This window comes from Thunnus albacares, chromosome 15 (assembly GCF_914725855.1).
Source record: "Thunnus albacares chromosome 15, fThuAlb1.1, whole genome shotgun sequence".
Taxonomy (NCBI): domain Eukaryota; kingdom Metazoa; phylum Chordata; class Actinopteri; order Scombriformes; family Scombridae; genus Thunnus; species Thunnus albacares.
Window position 1 is genome coordinate 13,214,893 of NC_058120.1, and position 14,718 is coordinate 13,229,610.

A 14,718-nucleotide genomic window follows, 5' to 3' on the forward strand; every position below is an offset into this window, starting at 1 on the left:
ACACAACGACTGTGACATAAAGACACACAGTAAGTTAGCTTAGTGTTTAGCTTTGCAGTTCATTCTGGACCTTGACAGCATTTGACAAAATAATGTCCACTCAAGGTCCACTTACTCACTCGTTCTGGAGCTTTTGACTGTATCGCATGGTCTTCATCAGGAGATTGTATTGGCTAATTTGTCATGGAACTGTAGATGTTCAAACTTTCTGTTATTCCTAAACACTGTCAGGGCTTCTAAGCTATATTGGCTTTATGGTTGAGCTTTATAGTTTATTCATGAAAGCTCCAGAAAAAAGTGAGTAAGTGGACCTTGAGTGGAGATGATACCTCCAAGGTCAAGAATGAACTGCCAAGCTCAATATTTCAACCAAAATGGATAAGAAGTCCTTCAGGTTCCAAAAATGGAAGGTTTGAACATCTGCTGTTTAATGACACATGAAGAAGATGATGAAGACCATGTGATATGTTCAAAAGCTGTTTGTCAATAGCTTAGTGTTGTTTCATTGAGCTCACTGCTTGTCTGCTGCCTAAAAGAAAGAACTGTAAGGAAATGACCCATTCACTGATAAAAATGAAACGCACTGCACTCTGGGTTGTGAAGTTTTTCACATATTTGTTGATGTATCCTCATCTCCGGTTTGTTTTCCTGCTCTTTAGTTTTCAGTCCATGCAGCATATTTCAGGCCATGCTGGATTGTCACACGAAAAGGGAGTGTTTCTTCAAGGCACAGCAAGAGACATGAATAACAAACTACAATCAGTTTACATTCACTTCCATGGAAAAAAAATCACAACACAAAGGAATTAAAACAGCCCCAAAATACAAAACTAGCATACATACAGACTGAATGTAAATCAATGAGATTAGCACATGTGAAACTTGACCTTAAGGACAAAGATATAAATGCATAACCCCTTTTATACAATGCAGTCAACATGCAGTGGAGCGGCTGATGCATCTTAGATGTTGGTATAGATGGGTATTGTTTGATTTTTACTGTTTGTATTTGGGACATAACAAAATTAATTTTTATCACACAAACATTTGACCACAAATGATAAATGATTGTAGAGCCTTTATAGTAACAAAGTGATTTTTTTCAGCATTTTACAACTTAAAAATGTAAATATAATGGCTTCTGTTGGTTGTACTCAGGTTCAACATTTCACATAATTTTTCAATAGATTTCCATATTTTTGTCTTGCAATAAGAGACTCCATGGCATATTTTAAAAACATTGTAATTCCAGCATGTGCTTCTAATTTCCCCATAGCTCATACAACTTAAAATGAATAAATAAAAATACAGCTGTATCACATACACAGTCAAAACAGAAAGATGAAGAAATACTCTGATTAAGATCGGGCAGCTCTGCAAATTCTTGACCAATCTCCAAGCCCAAAGCACAATATCAATGACACCAAAAATACTGTAGCAAAAATAGCAACCTTAAATTGACAATAGTTACAACAAAGCTTCAGGTACAGCTGCTTGTGCCTCCGTATAGAGTGTACATATATTACAGTACATCTCTGAGTTACATTCGGCCCTCCGTCTGTCCGCTCTCTCACTGCAGATGGCTTCACAACTAGCTGCCCTCACCCTCAGCCTCCATGGGCTCTGCTGCCGAGGAACCAGATATCACCCGTGCCCAGACCATCCTGTCAGTCTGCCGGGGGCGAGCCTGCTCACACCACCCACTCTGGTGGGAACTTTCACCTCCACTCATGTCCAAGTGGCACAACATGGACAGAGTATTTCTGGTGGATACCCAAAGGCAATTCCATCCCGGTCACTTTCATTACTTTTAATCACTTTTCACTTGCAAATAAAGCCATAGAAGAAGATGGAATCCCTGTCATGGAGCATCCAATAGTTTAACTGAAACAATTTGTACATTTAGGTTAATGTATCTGCTGTAGAGATTGGTGTGTGGTTTGTGTCTGTAAGACAGAATCAGGAGATGTTTTGGCAAACTGCTGTTTATACATTTATAGTGATGTTTACATGGATACAGCTCCTGTATTCTCATCATGACTCTGAGGACAAGCTGCTGTCCTCTTCCGTTTTTTTTGTCATTCCTAACAAGCCCAGTCTAGTCTCAGGGTCTGAGGCAGCTAAGTTGGAGTCTGAGGTCAGTCGTGAAAACGCAGCATTGCGCTATTTAGCAATCTGTGTTCCCCAGGAAATCAGCTTGGGGGGATTTGGTGTTACTGGTAGCCCATGGGGCTGTCCATGAGCGGGCTGGAGCAGTAGGGGTCTGGGGGGTCTTGGAGCTCAGTCTCATGGGTCTGGGCGTGGTCTTCCTCACCCTCCTCTTCCTCCTCCGGGCCGTGGGTTGAACTCTGGGAGCTGGCCATGGCACCGTAGCTGTGGTGAGCCGGAGAGGGCATTGGAGTCAAAGCCAGCTCTGGCTCCAGCAACACGGACGCCACAAACAGCTGAAGGGAGATCAACATCATCATGTCACACAGTAAATCACGGGGAGTGTATGAGATCAAAGTACGGTTTCACTAATGTTGGGTTTGATTTCCCTCCCTACACTTAAGAAGTAATTTTCCACAAATTTGTGTATGTGACATGATTATTGTATTGTACACAGTCAGTGCAACATAATATACAGTACATCTTTAACAATACACAAAATTAAGATCTTATACTGTATATTTCTGAATATAATGTATTATTCTGGATATAGTCTGAAAACCAAAGCAAACACAGACAATACAGTATGACCATTATGCTTTGATAGATCATACTGATGGTTTTGCAAGTCTTAATCATTTATTACAAATTAAATATTTTACACATTACCACTGTTTATTAGTATGAGAGAAGCTACCAAACTTTATCACAATGTCCATGTCTGCTTATTTGTTGGTTTTCTAACTCCTATAGTTCATGAATGCAACACTGTTCAGAAAAAAATGACTCTCAAATCTCAGATGTCAGAGCTTCCAACAAGCACTTAAATGCACCAACCTGGAAAACTCTTTCAGCTACAATACCCAATGTTACATTTACAAAAATAAAACTGAGCCTGATGTTGGTTATCTCAAGTATCAAGTCAAGTGCCAACAGAAACAACCACAAAAGGAGTAAACCTGCAAAAGGTTACAGTAATATGATCTTTTAAGATATGCTTTAAAGTTGTACTGGCTAATAATAGAAAAAACATGGTACTGTACACTGGAGGCAGTGGTTGATGTTACAGTACTCCTGTCTGCATCAGTGAACGTCCCCTCTGCTGGCTGATCAGACATCTGAAACAAGGAAAATTATGAATGGGAAAATTATCCATTATACTGATAATGTGTACATCTAAAGCTGAACTTGATCTCAGTGAGTTTTGGCAGAGCTGACCTGGTAGCTTGTCGACTTGTCTGGTTGCTTCCTAAGGCACAAGCAGAAGAGGGAGAAGGCAATACAGAGGAGCAGGGACACTGAGGTGAAGATGGTGATGGGATGCACTGGACCTGTGACCGTAAGGGGGAGAAGTGTCACTTGTAATACAATGACAGTTATAGAAACTGTAATGGGATAAGAATGGCAGTGAAGAAGTACCTAATCTGAGAACGGAGAAGAAGAGCAGCCAGAACATGCAGAGGATGGGAGCCAGGATGACCTGGCTGATGGCTGCTCTGTGGATCCGCTGGTTGAGCTTGGTGGGAACATATGCATAGTAGATGTTGTATCGGTCCACCATGTGCTTAAGGATCACATATAGCAGACCTAAAGAGGCATAATAACACACATACATGGACTGATCAACACCATATATTAGTATATATTTATTAATATTAATAAAGTAAGTATTATGGGTACAATGGGTGCTGCAGGAAAAACATATTTAAATATCTAAAACTCAACAGTAGTTTTTGGATAATGGTTGGCAGCAAAGGCAGTGTACATACTTTGAATGGGCTGAGAGAGAGAAAACCTTGGTATGGTACTTTAACATCATAGTGATATCTTATATTTTGTTCTCCTCAACACCCAACTTCCACCAGCAACCCCCACACATAAGACTATAGGGTCCAAAGACCTCTGACACATTTGAAACACTCACTGTAAAGTTAAATGTAATGTTCATCTTACAATAAAATGACTGTGATATGGCTGTAGTATAATTTGATTTTTTTTAAAAAGGGGATGTGAAAATCAATTTTAACTGGCTCTGCTATAGAGAAATGTTTGTATGACTCAAATGCCCAAACAGCACAGGTGGAGCACACAGAGTAGCAGGGTATTGGGTATGAAAGGGCCTGTTCGGACTGAGGATTTGACTGCAGAAGTAAATAGAAGCTTGGTGAGCTCTGGGCAGAGACAGGAGCAGAGTGGGCGTCTGGCTCGCAACTCGCTGTGTCTGGGTGTCTGGGACTACAGCAGCAAATTCACACAGTCTGCACCGGGTTGGCAGGCAGTAGAGGAGAGTGAGGTTACATTGTGAATAGAGACAGCACATAGACACGCAAAGAGGGAAGAAGATGGGATTGAGACTGAGACCGATTGAGCTGAGGATAGAAGAGGGTCACCGCAATGTTGCTCACCAAAGGGTGTAATGATGGGACATGTGATGCTGTAGGTCACACTGACAGCAAAGATACACATGGTCCAGGCGTACTCCAGGCCGAATTGAAACTCATAGGCTTGACTCTGCAGCCAAAGACACAAACACAATAATCTGTTTAAATCTTAAATCCAAGCACAATCTAATAAACCTAACATGAAAACACTGAGATATGCACGAAACTCTTAGCTAACCCGTTTGACATGAATGCGCTCAGCCTGGGACTTAGCAAAGCAGAGGCGGAGGGCGTACACAGTCAGCGCCGGGATACGAAGTAGCTCCATAGCTGTGCCGATCAGACTGGACGTAATCACGTAGTTTACAAAGAACGCACCGTTGTCAGGAAGAAACACACACCTGCACACAGAAAAAGATGATGCCTGAGAGCTTGGCTGCCACTCTAATGTCTTTTTAGGAGCCTTATTGCTTTTGATAATATATTGTTTCAACAGAAAAGACAACTCTTACTGGAATTTGACATCACTTTCATCCAGGAAGTTGACATCAAAGAGCCAAGTGAAGAACAGGTCCAGACTACAAAAAGAATAACATATGAAAAGGATATACTTCTAAAAAAAATGAAAGCACTGCACTCAAGTACTTATAAAAACAGAGGTCATATTGTATGTGTGCTGTGAATCTGTGAATCTGCTGTGGATGTACCTGGACAGACCAAGTGAGGGCAGGATGATGACCATGAAGACCAGCAGAAAAAAGCACTTGTGCATCGTTACCTGGTTCTCACCGGATCTGAGCAACACACATAAAACAAATGAAAAGGGAATCATTGTGCAATGCATAAATAGATATAAAAAAAATACCTTCAACATGATTAATACATAATGTGAAATAATGTAATGCAAAGTCAGCTGACTTTACATTTTACAAGGGCTGTTGGGCTCATTAGCACGAACTACACTTTTCACTCCAGTAAACAGTTGATTTGCATGTGGTCCTTTGCACATCACGCCTGCACAACACGTTTGTGGGGGTGGTTATGTAAAGACAGGGTGCTCATAGGTGCTTCATGAGGTTGTCTCCTTATGCACAGTTGTTCTGCTCCTCCTCCTGCTAGTCACCATGCGCTGAGGAAGCGGCGCATGGTGACTACTGTGCATATCATTATCCTCACATGGAGATCTCTATGACAACCTGCCCAGAATAACAGTGCAGGGAGAGTGACAGAGAGAAGGAGGGAGAGAGGAGAGAGAGTAAAAAAGAGCAAGAGGGTGAAAGAGAAAAAAAAAAATAATTGAGATGAAAAAATAAAAAGAAATACTGAGAGTTGAGAGGAAGACAGCTACACATGAAGGGTCCATTTGAAGAAGCAAAGGACAGGCATTTCCATTTCAGAGGAGAGAGGAGAGCTGTGCTTGATGGCTGGTGAGTACCTGGTCCAGTGGGACTCAAAGAAGGCTGAGTAGTAGACGATGAAGGGCAGGAGCACCGAAAACGCCCACAACAGGAGGGTTGGGAAGAACTGGGTAATGACAGGGCTCTGTATTGGACAGAAAAAGATTAATTAATAGAACCGAAGAGGGTCAAAGAGTAGTTTTAAGGTCTCAAGTTTCAACTCGATCTCAAACTCTGACCCGCAGACTCTCTACAGGCCTCGTGACGTTGAACTTGTCCATGGTGTTGACGATGATGGCGGGAGTGGTGAGGAAGAAGAGCAGCAGGAAGAGGAGGATGTTGAGAAGGACGCAGCGGAGCCACCAGCGAGATCCACACACTGACAGGTTTTCCCTGGTGACGGGGGGGAAATAATGAGCCTCATTTCACAAACATCCAGCAGGACAGTTAACACAGAAAGGAGCTCACTTCTCCCCCCTGATATGCTTGTATTGTATGTATTGACATAAGCCTGAAACAGCCAGCTAATCATCTCTTCTATACGAGGGGGTGAGTGTGTTTCCATTGCACTAGACTGGACCAGAGAGCAGGTTGGGAACAGCACACTTCAACGCTCAGTTTTAATGAAGAAACAAAAGTCCCTGCTCAACCCCACAGCTTGCGACTGCTCCAGTAATCTAGTTAGTGCGACACGTTCATACACAAACACACTGCAACCAGTCAGGCATGAAGCACAAACAGTGAACGCTACTATCTCTTTGGTTAATCACATATGCATCACTCATTTGTTACATAATCTCACTGCTGCATTTTGCTTTCCAAGATAAGAAAGATGCATTAAAGCTAATTCAATCATCAATAGGGAACAAGCCTTAAGTGGTGTTACTCCTTTGAGATTTGCGACACACAAGCGACAACATACAGACACATCTTGAATGTTGGTATTAGCTGTTTTCGTTTTCTTAAAGTTGAACAGAGAGCTCAGAGAAAAAAACAACCAGCAATAGTGATACTCTGCAGCTATAAAGCTGAGTGATGTCTACCTCTTCAAACCCACAAAGAGGTTCATCATTACAAACTCGTGCTGTACAAGGATTATTAAAGCCTACAGAGATCTGGTTTAAGTCTGGTCACAATCCTGAGGTCTCCAAAGATACCGAATATGTCAGCCTTAATTACAGGGAAATGTGTTTGAATGATGCATTAGGCATGTATAACTGGATATTACACTCAAAATATGTGTCTGCATGGGTTTCCTCTGGGTGCTCTGGTTTCTCCCTAAGCTTCACAGATGTGCAAGTTAGTTTAATAAATTGCCTTTAGGTGTGACTGTATGACAGAAAATTGAAGAAGAATATTGGGGCCATTGATGTTTAAAAAAAAGAAAACGGTTTGAGTTCCAGTAGTGTTCGTACTGACCAGATGATGTCATTGGGAGCAGGTGCATAGCTGATCCCCCATTTATGCGACTGCACCACAGTGGTGATGCTTGACTGCTGAGGTCTGCGATGGCAGTGCACATGGCTGTAGTCCTTCACAATGCTAGAAAAACAAAACAAGATGTACAAAAGTAGTACACAAGCTTCCTCAGCACTCAGTAACGCCTGCTATTATGTCTTTTTATGGATGCTCCCTGCCGTGACAGGGTTTATTGTGATGAGAAGACCTCAGTGTCATGCTGTTATTTACTCACACAGCGGTCATCCTCTCATCACGGAAAGTCACAAAGGCAATGCCCAGCCGCTTCATGGAGATGCGGTTCTTCTCAGCATTGAACTCGTCAGTCCGCTTCTCTTCTAGCTCGCTGTAGTACTGTTCTGCATCCACCTGCAGAGAAAATTAGAGAGCACATTACTCGCTGCATCTTTCACACTCAGAGAGATCCCAGATTTACAGTGGCACGATACTGTATGTTGTCACTACATCCACCTACATTTGGATTGCAGTGCCATCCAGTGGTAATATCCTTTATTTGCAGCAAAACTCTGCTGCAAGTCTACTAAGAAAGTCACCAACGAATCTCAATGATGCTGATAAAATGTACCTTTTCAAAGCCGCAGATGTCGCAGCAGAATATCTGAGCGCACGGATGAGTCTTGATCATGATCTTCCCCTCCTTTTGGGCTTTTGTTGCAAAGTACAGCCTGCCTTTCATCGCCTTGCGCCTGCAAAACCCAGCTTCCTCAGACAAGAGCATGGCACTGATCACAAACTCTATTGCACTTTAATTTATAACTATTACTGTACCTCTCTAAGTCCAGCCTCATCAGCTTGTGGACATCAAAGCAGAAACGGATATCAGTGACAGTACAGCTGGGGTAGGCCTCACTAGTGAATGGAGCAAAAGGTGTAAATCATAATGAACATACTGAAAGTGCGAATGTGCATGTATTTGCCAAAAATGGTCAGGGCCTCCTCATAACAGGAGTCTTTCAACTGAGACAACTCTCAACTTGGCTTAACAATTAAATAGAGAAGAATATGTACTGGAAGTGTTTGGTGATGAGTCCTGGGTCAGAGATCTCTCTGGGTATGGAGGTAATCATCAGGGTCCGGGCAATCTGTAACACATAAAGCAACCGCCGTGTTATGATAAACTAAAAGAAATTCTTTGTGTAAACTTTTATCCATTATCTTCTCTTAAGTGAAAAGAAATCGGTTTGAGTTCGGCCAACATTTGTTGCATGTCTGTTGTCCAATAAAAGCATAAAATGCCCCAAAACACACTTAAATAATAAAAAACATTATTTTTAATAGATTATTTCAACTTATTCAAGTGTTTTTTTCTTGATTCTATTCAGTTTTCTTTCAAGACACTGATGCTTGTTTCTAAAAATGTTAGGAAATGTTAATTTGTATTGGAAACAAGTCGAAATAATTTACTGCGCCGACAGATTTTTTTCACTTATTTGAAGAAAATAATAATTTTAGTACTCAATAACAGACAGAAATTGACTTGAGAAGATGACGATTTCTGCAGGGGAAATGTGGCCAGGCACTGGTGACAGACCTTCTCGTCTTCTCTGTACTCCAGCCGTATCAAGTGGTGAGCCATACACAGCAATGTGATGATGAAGTAGACCAGAGCAAAGACGCTGTGGAGCCACAGAAAGCTGTCCCTGCAAGGCACAGAAACACTGTTGTAATTTAATAACATACTGTAGATAGTCCCATGTCTTTCCACGGTTCTGTGACTTTTCATACAATTTGATGTAATTCGTGCAGTGTAACACGTACTTTGCGCTAACATTAGCCAGAGTTGTTTTTCCAAAGTTTTCAGGACTGTCTCCTGTAGGAATAATGCAACACGACAGAGAGTGAGACATTTTAATTTTCATATGACTCAAAGGAAACCCCTCCTCTTTTGTCTGAAGGGTGAGGTAACAATGAAGCAATGTCACTATTCAGAGAAAATCCATCTGATTTAATGAAACCTCACTCATCTCAATGAAATTTCACACTAAATTCAAACATCGCAGTCATGCCTAACTCTGCTGTTTTAATTTGGGGCCCCCCCTTTGTTTGCTGTTGCCATGCCAGCCTGTCAAAGTGTGTTGGTTTATTTAATGACTAGGGTGACACACTGGTCTATAAGATGACAGCCAGCAGTAATAAAATGTTTCTGTGGACAGCCCAACTCCTCGTAGACCCCATAATGGCTCCTGCCTCCGTCCCATTACGGAATAGCTTACTCAACACTTCCCACAAAATAAGCACACAACTGCCAAAAGGCATTTCTGTTGCTATGTAACAGCTGGTTTTATGCGCCATCCCACCCCTGACACCTACATGTGTACGTTCAGAGGAAATGAAGCACTTTCTGTTTAACAATCCTACTTGGGGAAGCTCTTGAATGAGTTGCCACTGGTATGCTAGCAACTCCCACGTGTTTGTATGTGTTTTTGTGCATGTGTTGTTATGAAGTTTGGCCTCTTTATATTGTTTTACAGTTTGATTTAAGTTAAAATTACCATTTCGGTTTCAATCTAATTTAATTTTTGTGAGACAGTTTGGCTTTTTTAACTCAGCTTTTGCCACAGTTTGTTTAATGTTAAGTTTCTGTGCATTTAACCATTAACTCCTTTGGTGTGTAGATGTGTGTGATTGTCTCTGTGTGGCCTGGCCTCTCTCCCTGCGAGGTGCCCCGTCTGCCTCTCCTGAGGTTAAGGAAATCCCTTGGCTTTTAGACAGCCAGCCAGACCATCATATGAGAACCAAAATACCTAGGAGGTTCCCGGAAAAGTTGACCGGCAGGATCACGGCTAAAGACAGCAGGCAAACCACTGTCATGAGCAGGATGATGTGGCGCTGGAAGGACAGGTACGTGACGGCATCAATGCCGCATTTGCTACGGATCTCTTCATCCCTGCAGAAACAGAGAGACAAGTGTGAAAGAGGGGACACTCTCAGGGGACAATCCCAGAGATGTCATACTCTCTAAATGGACAGTAACAGACAGAAAGTAAGACAGAAAATAATTGTTGTGATGGAAATTCCACAAATGCAGATGTAATGGCAATCAGAGCTTAATCTAGCATGTACCCAGGCCTGTCTACTGCCAGGGCAAATGGGCCTACAGCTTATACCTCATCATGAGTAAAACTGTTGCTCCACCACTTTGGAGCCAGCAGCTGTGGTTACCAGACGGGAGGTTCAGGAAACCCAGTGTCATAAAATAGAACAAAAAAAAAGAAGAAGAAGAAGAAGTGCACCCTGGTCTCATGACAGCCCACACATTGAGAACTTGCAGGGTGGGTTTGCACTTTCCCAGCGTGAGCCACTGGCACGAGAACTAAAAACAGAAGCACCCAAACTCCACCGCAATACTATGGAAACCATGGACACCAGGGAAATCGCTTTTTTACAGACCTAAATCTGTTGTGTGCTGTCAGACTTGAGCAAAGTTCAAATATTCAATGGGAAAACCACGGCACCAGTGGTCGCACGAGCCCAGACTTGTTTGTTTTTGCTGCTCAATGAGATATAACAAGAGACTTTACGTTTCAGGGTGACATCAGCTTTGAAGACGGAGGGAACAATAAAACGATGGAAGCTGAGATGAGACAAGGGTAAAATAATTACAAGGGCAACTGCTTTGTGTACTTACTTCATATGGTAAAGCGATGTCAGCCATGAGCAGAAGCCCTGGAAGGAGAGGAGAATCATAAAAACATCCAATGGATTGGTTATTAAAGATAATAAATTATGTACGCAAGTCTGTGCATGCCACATCTGTTTTTTTGCATGAATCCGCTATCTGCATAATAATAATATGATCTGCAGAGTGACACAGAGATGGAGATTTAATAGGTCTAGCCTGGAGCAGTAACTACTTTACTGCAGCCTCAGCTTTGTGTAGGCATTGGGCGATGACTCCAGTCTGACTCTTTGTCTTACACCGTTATAAACACGAATGGAGTGACCTCAAGTCTATCACACAGGTGTCATGGAGTTACAGACAGTCCAGCTGAGTCATGACCCAAACTTTCCTCTGACAAAGGTTGACACAGTGCCATCTTACATAAGTGTACTTTATTATAAAAGTGCATGAGGTAGCATTTTTAGACATCAATATATCATTGACAAATTAACTGTGACACTTTGGTATAATTACTGTAAATAAATGTAAAAGCAATGTCAAACATCAGCGGTATTGTTGATGATAGTATTTTATTTCCCATAATGCCTTCTCCGTCACAGTTTGCGTTTTTGAGTACAGACAACTGGAGTCTGTTTGTTCACAGTTTGCAGTTTTGTATTTCAGTAATTATGGTGATTAAAGGTACCTTGTGCAGTTTTAACCACTGGTGGCGCTGTTGAGTGGAGTTTTGATGAGCAGTTATGTTTTGTATTTCTCACTGGTGTCTGTATGAGGATGCATATGCCTGGCACAATCACAAGGATGACGTAATTCACTGTCTGAGAGGAACATACATGTTGTCAAGTGTCATCTTTTAGCATTTATAGCATCTCACAGCCATGAAATGACTATGACCAATTGTCACACTTGTTCAGTGATAAAATAACAATGCACAACTGGTTGCCTTTCTGGGCTTCAGTTGCTTTGCTCATGACCAGTGTGTTTGCTGTGGTGCACTGGCTGGCAGTAAAAGAAGCAATAGTGGAATATTGTCTGTTGTTTGGTGTGAATTTGTTTGGGTATTCTTGATCTGCAAAAGAGATGAAGGCAGCAGGACAACAGAGCAGATAGCAGAGGAGGCGAGAAGAAATTAATGAAAAAAGCAAAGAAGATAAAGAATGAAAATGTCTAAATATTAGTGAAGCTCTTCCTTGGTGTACAAAGCTAAAAAACTGAGAGGATTTTGGACCAATATGGAGGTGACACTGTTTTTACTGTGCTAGTCAGCCACTTTATTTTCTTGAAGCACAGTTAGCCATAACTTATTTTGATGTATTCTTTTAGAAGAGCTAGTTCTAATTAGTTGTGCCTGACACAGTAAAAACTACAAAATATTCAGTATTAAAGCTGCATTCATTGAGAACATTGACAACATAAAGTTATAGATAGAGGACCACACAGACAGAGACTGAAAATTAAGTAAGTTAAGTAAGTTAGCAAACAATTATTTACACACCAGCTGATACGGAGCAACATTAGTAGCTCTGTTTTGGTCTCCACCAGCTGTTATAAGAAATCATGCTCTTCAGTCGCTAAATGCTCCACTATGTCCACAAGCTAGTTTTACTTCGTCCGTCTTCAGTTTGGTGCGAGGCAGGTAGTGACCAGTGTGTTTATCTGAAGCTTTTTGCTGAAAACAGGTGCTTGATGCCGATGGTGGAAACAGGGCTGATGAGAGTGAACTTTGTGAGCTGTAAAATCAAACAAGGAGCTAAAAGACACTACAACTGCAGAGTCAGGTGATAATTATCTTTGGGTTTGTCATTATCAGCAACCCCTTTTACATTATACATTTGATCTTTTGTTCATGTGAAAATATTGATTTGTTCAGTTTTAATGTAAGGCTGCAGAAGAAGATGACAAACTGATTTGAGCTCAGAATGTAAACAATTCAGATTTCAAAATATAAAAAGGCTTTGCCAAACTTTATGGGTAAGGAATGCATTCAATATGTTCCTTAAACCTTCAGGACACATAAAATGTTTTTTTCTGAATGTAATGTAAAGAATGTTTACACTGAACTCTGCAGGGTACCTTTAATTGATCTGAAAAAAATGCTATTAAGGGCTTCCTTGGTGCTTTTAGGAGGTGATGAAAAACTCTGAGTGCTGAACAAAACTCACCATGTCCTTTGTCTCAGAATCAGAGGGGCTGGACTCAGATGGAGATTTCTCTTTCTCACTTGGTTCTCCATAAAAAAGAGAAGTGAGACTAAAGTGGGAAGACAACATAAACAAAGAAAAAGCAGGATCATTACATTGATTGTGACCTGAAACGATCTTATCAATACATCCAATATTTAACTCAGTGCTGTAAAGGAAATCACAGCCGAGACACACTGCTGTAGACATGCAGTCCCATTACAGCACCTGTGTGAAATCAATCCCTCTGTGTGTATATATACAGAGATATATACAGACATAAAACACATACAATATAGCCCAATCTAATAAAGTCAGTGATGATTGGATTCGTGGATATTTCTCTGTGGGCTGTACCACTGACGGTTCAGCAGCGTGTCAAATTAAGCAGCATAATTGAATTAGTACGAGAGACGACCGCTTGGCAAAATGCACAGATGCTGCTTGCCCTCGAGTGCTATGAAGCCGCCGCCGGTCAGGCAGAATCAATCAAGCCCGCACTCCTCTAGAGAGGTGATTCAGGTCAAGCAGAAGAAAACAGCTGTAGACTCATACAGGCTGCTGGGTGGACCTGGACTCATTTTGTGACTTTGAGATATCTGAATTAGTGTTGAAATGATTTCTCGATTAGTAGTTTGACAAAAAATTGACAAAACCTTTAATAATTGGTTAATCATTGAAAGGATAAGTCTGGTGATATCATATATTTTTCTTATTGTCATCAATCCAATGAAAAAGAATAAACCATGAATTGATCCCTCTAACAAATACTAGCTAAAGCCTGATATAAATTACTCAGTGCTGTAGAGCTCCATTGTAAAGAAATGATTTAACACATAAATGAGCTACACGTTTGCTCTGGGTGACATATTCATATGTTCATTCCAATGAACACAGGCACTGTAGTCTATTTTCAGTCAATCCCAGATACACCATCCTCCTGCAGTAAAAACTCACTAGAGCACAAAATCTATATTAATCTGCAGCTGAAAATAGTCCCCAACAAGTGCTCAAATACCTCCTGTTTGATTTGCTAAAAATCAACAATGGTCAGCTGTTTTATGAAATTACTTTGCTTTAAAAACAAAAAAGTACTTATATCGGCCATCTGTTTTTAAAGATTTATGTCTCTTGAAGAAACAAATGGACTTAAGCAGATGGGGTAGGTATGTGGGAAAGTAATAAGAGAAAGATTAACACCTTGTTGGTTTTGGTCTTTTCATGGTATTTATTGACAATAAAAAAATTATAGAATAATGGCAGAATTCCAGCATTAATGTTTAAGTTATTCATCAAGGTAAAATGCCAAACACTGGCTAGTTCTGGTTTATCAAATGTGAGAGTTTGTTGCGTTTCTTTCTTATATTTTATCTATCTTCTATCTTATATTTTTATTGATTGATTGAATTGTTTATTTAAGTGTCCCGCACCTTTCTGGTGCCCAGCCCACATGGACTTACAAGACACTAGACAAAAATAACCAATTGTAAATTGAATATCTTTCGTTTTGG

General features: G+C 40.9%; 1 protein-coding gene across 2 annotated transcripts in view; it reads right to left on the reverse strand.

The window, feature by feature from the left end:
* Window positions 1–1,061: 1,061 nt before the first annotated feature.
* Window positions 1,062–14,718, reverse strand: part of tmem63c (transmembrane protein 63C) — a 30,411-nt gene continuing 16,754 nt past the window's right edge. The window contains exons 4-23 of one of the 2 annotated variants that reach the window (XM_044374039.1): window positions 13,190–13,277; window positions 11,034–11,071; window positions 10,150–10,292; window positions 9,164–9,215; window positions 8,937–9,045; window positions 8,414–8,487; window positions 8,174–8,254; window positions 7,971–8,091; window positions 7,620–7,753; window positions 7,346–7,468; window positions 6,166–6,319; window positions 5,965–6,071; window positions 5,237–5,323; window positions 5,042–5,107; window positions 4,768–4,930; window positions 4,554–4,659; window positions 3,568–3,735; window positions 3,367–3,479; window positions 3,192–3,266; window positions 1,062–2,444 (exon numbers count right to left, since the gene is read on the reverse strand). In XM_044374039.1, the coding sequence (XP_044229974.1) occupies window positions 2,214–2,444; window positions 3,192–3,266; window positions 3,367–3,479; window positions 3,568–3,735; window positions 4,554–4,659; window positions 4,768–4,930; window positions 5,042–5,107; window positions 5,237–5,323; window positions 5,965–6,071; window positions 6,166–6,319; window positions 7,346–7,468; window positions 7,620–7,753; window positions 7,971–8,091; window positions 8,174–8,254; window positions 8,414–8,487; window positions 8,937–9,045; window positions 9,164–9,215; window positions 10,150–10,292; window positions 11,034–11,071; window positions 13,190–13,277 (2,233 nt within the window). In that variant the 3' untranslated portion in view covers window positions 1,062–2,213. The other variant, XM_044374041.1, reaches the window with a different exon arrangement.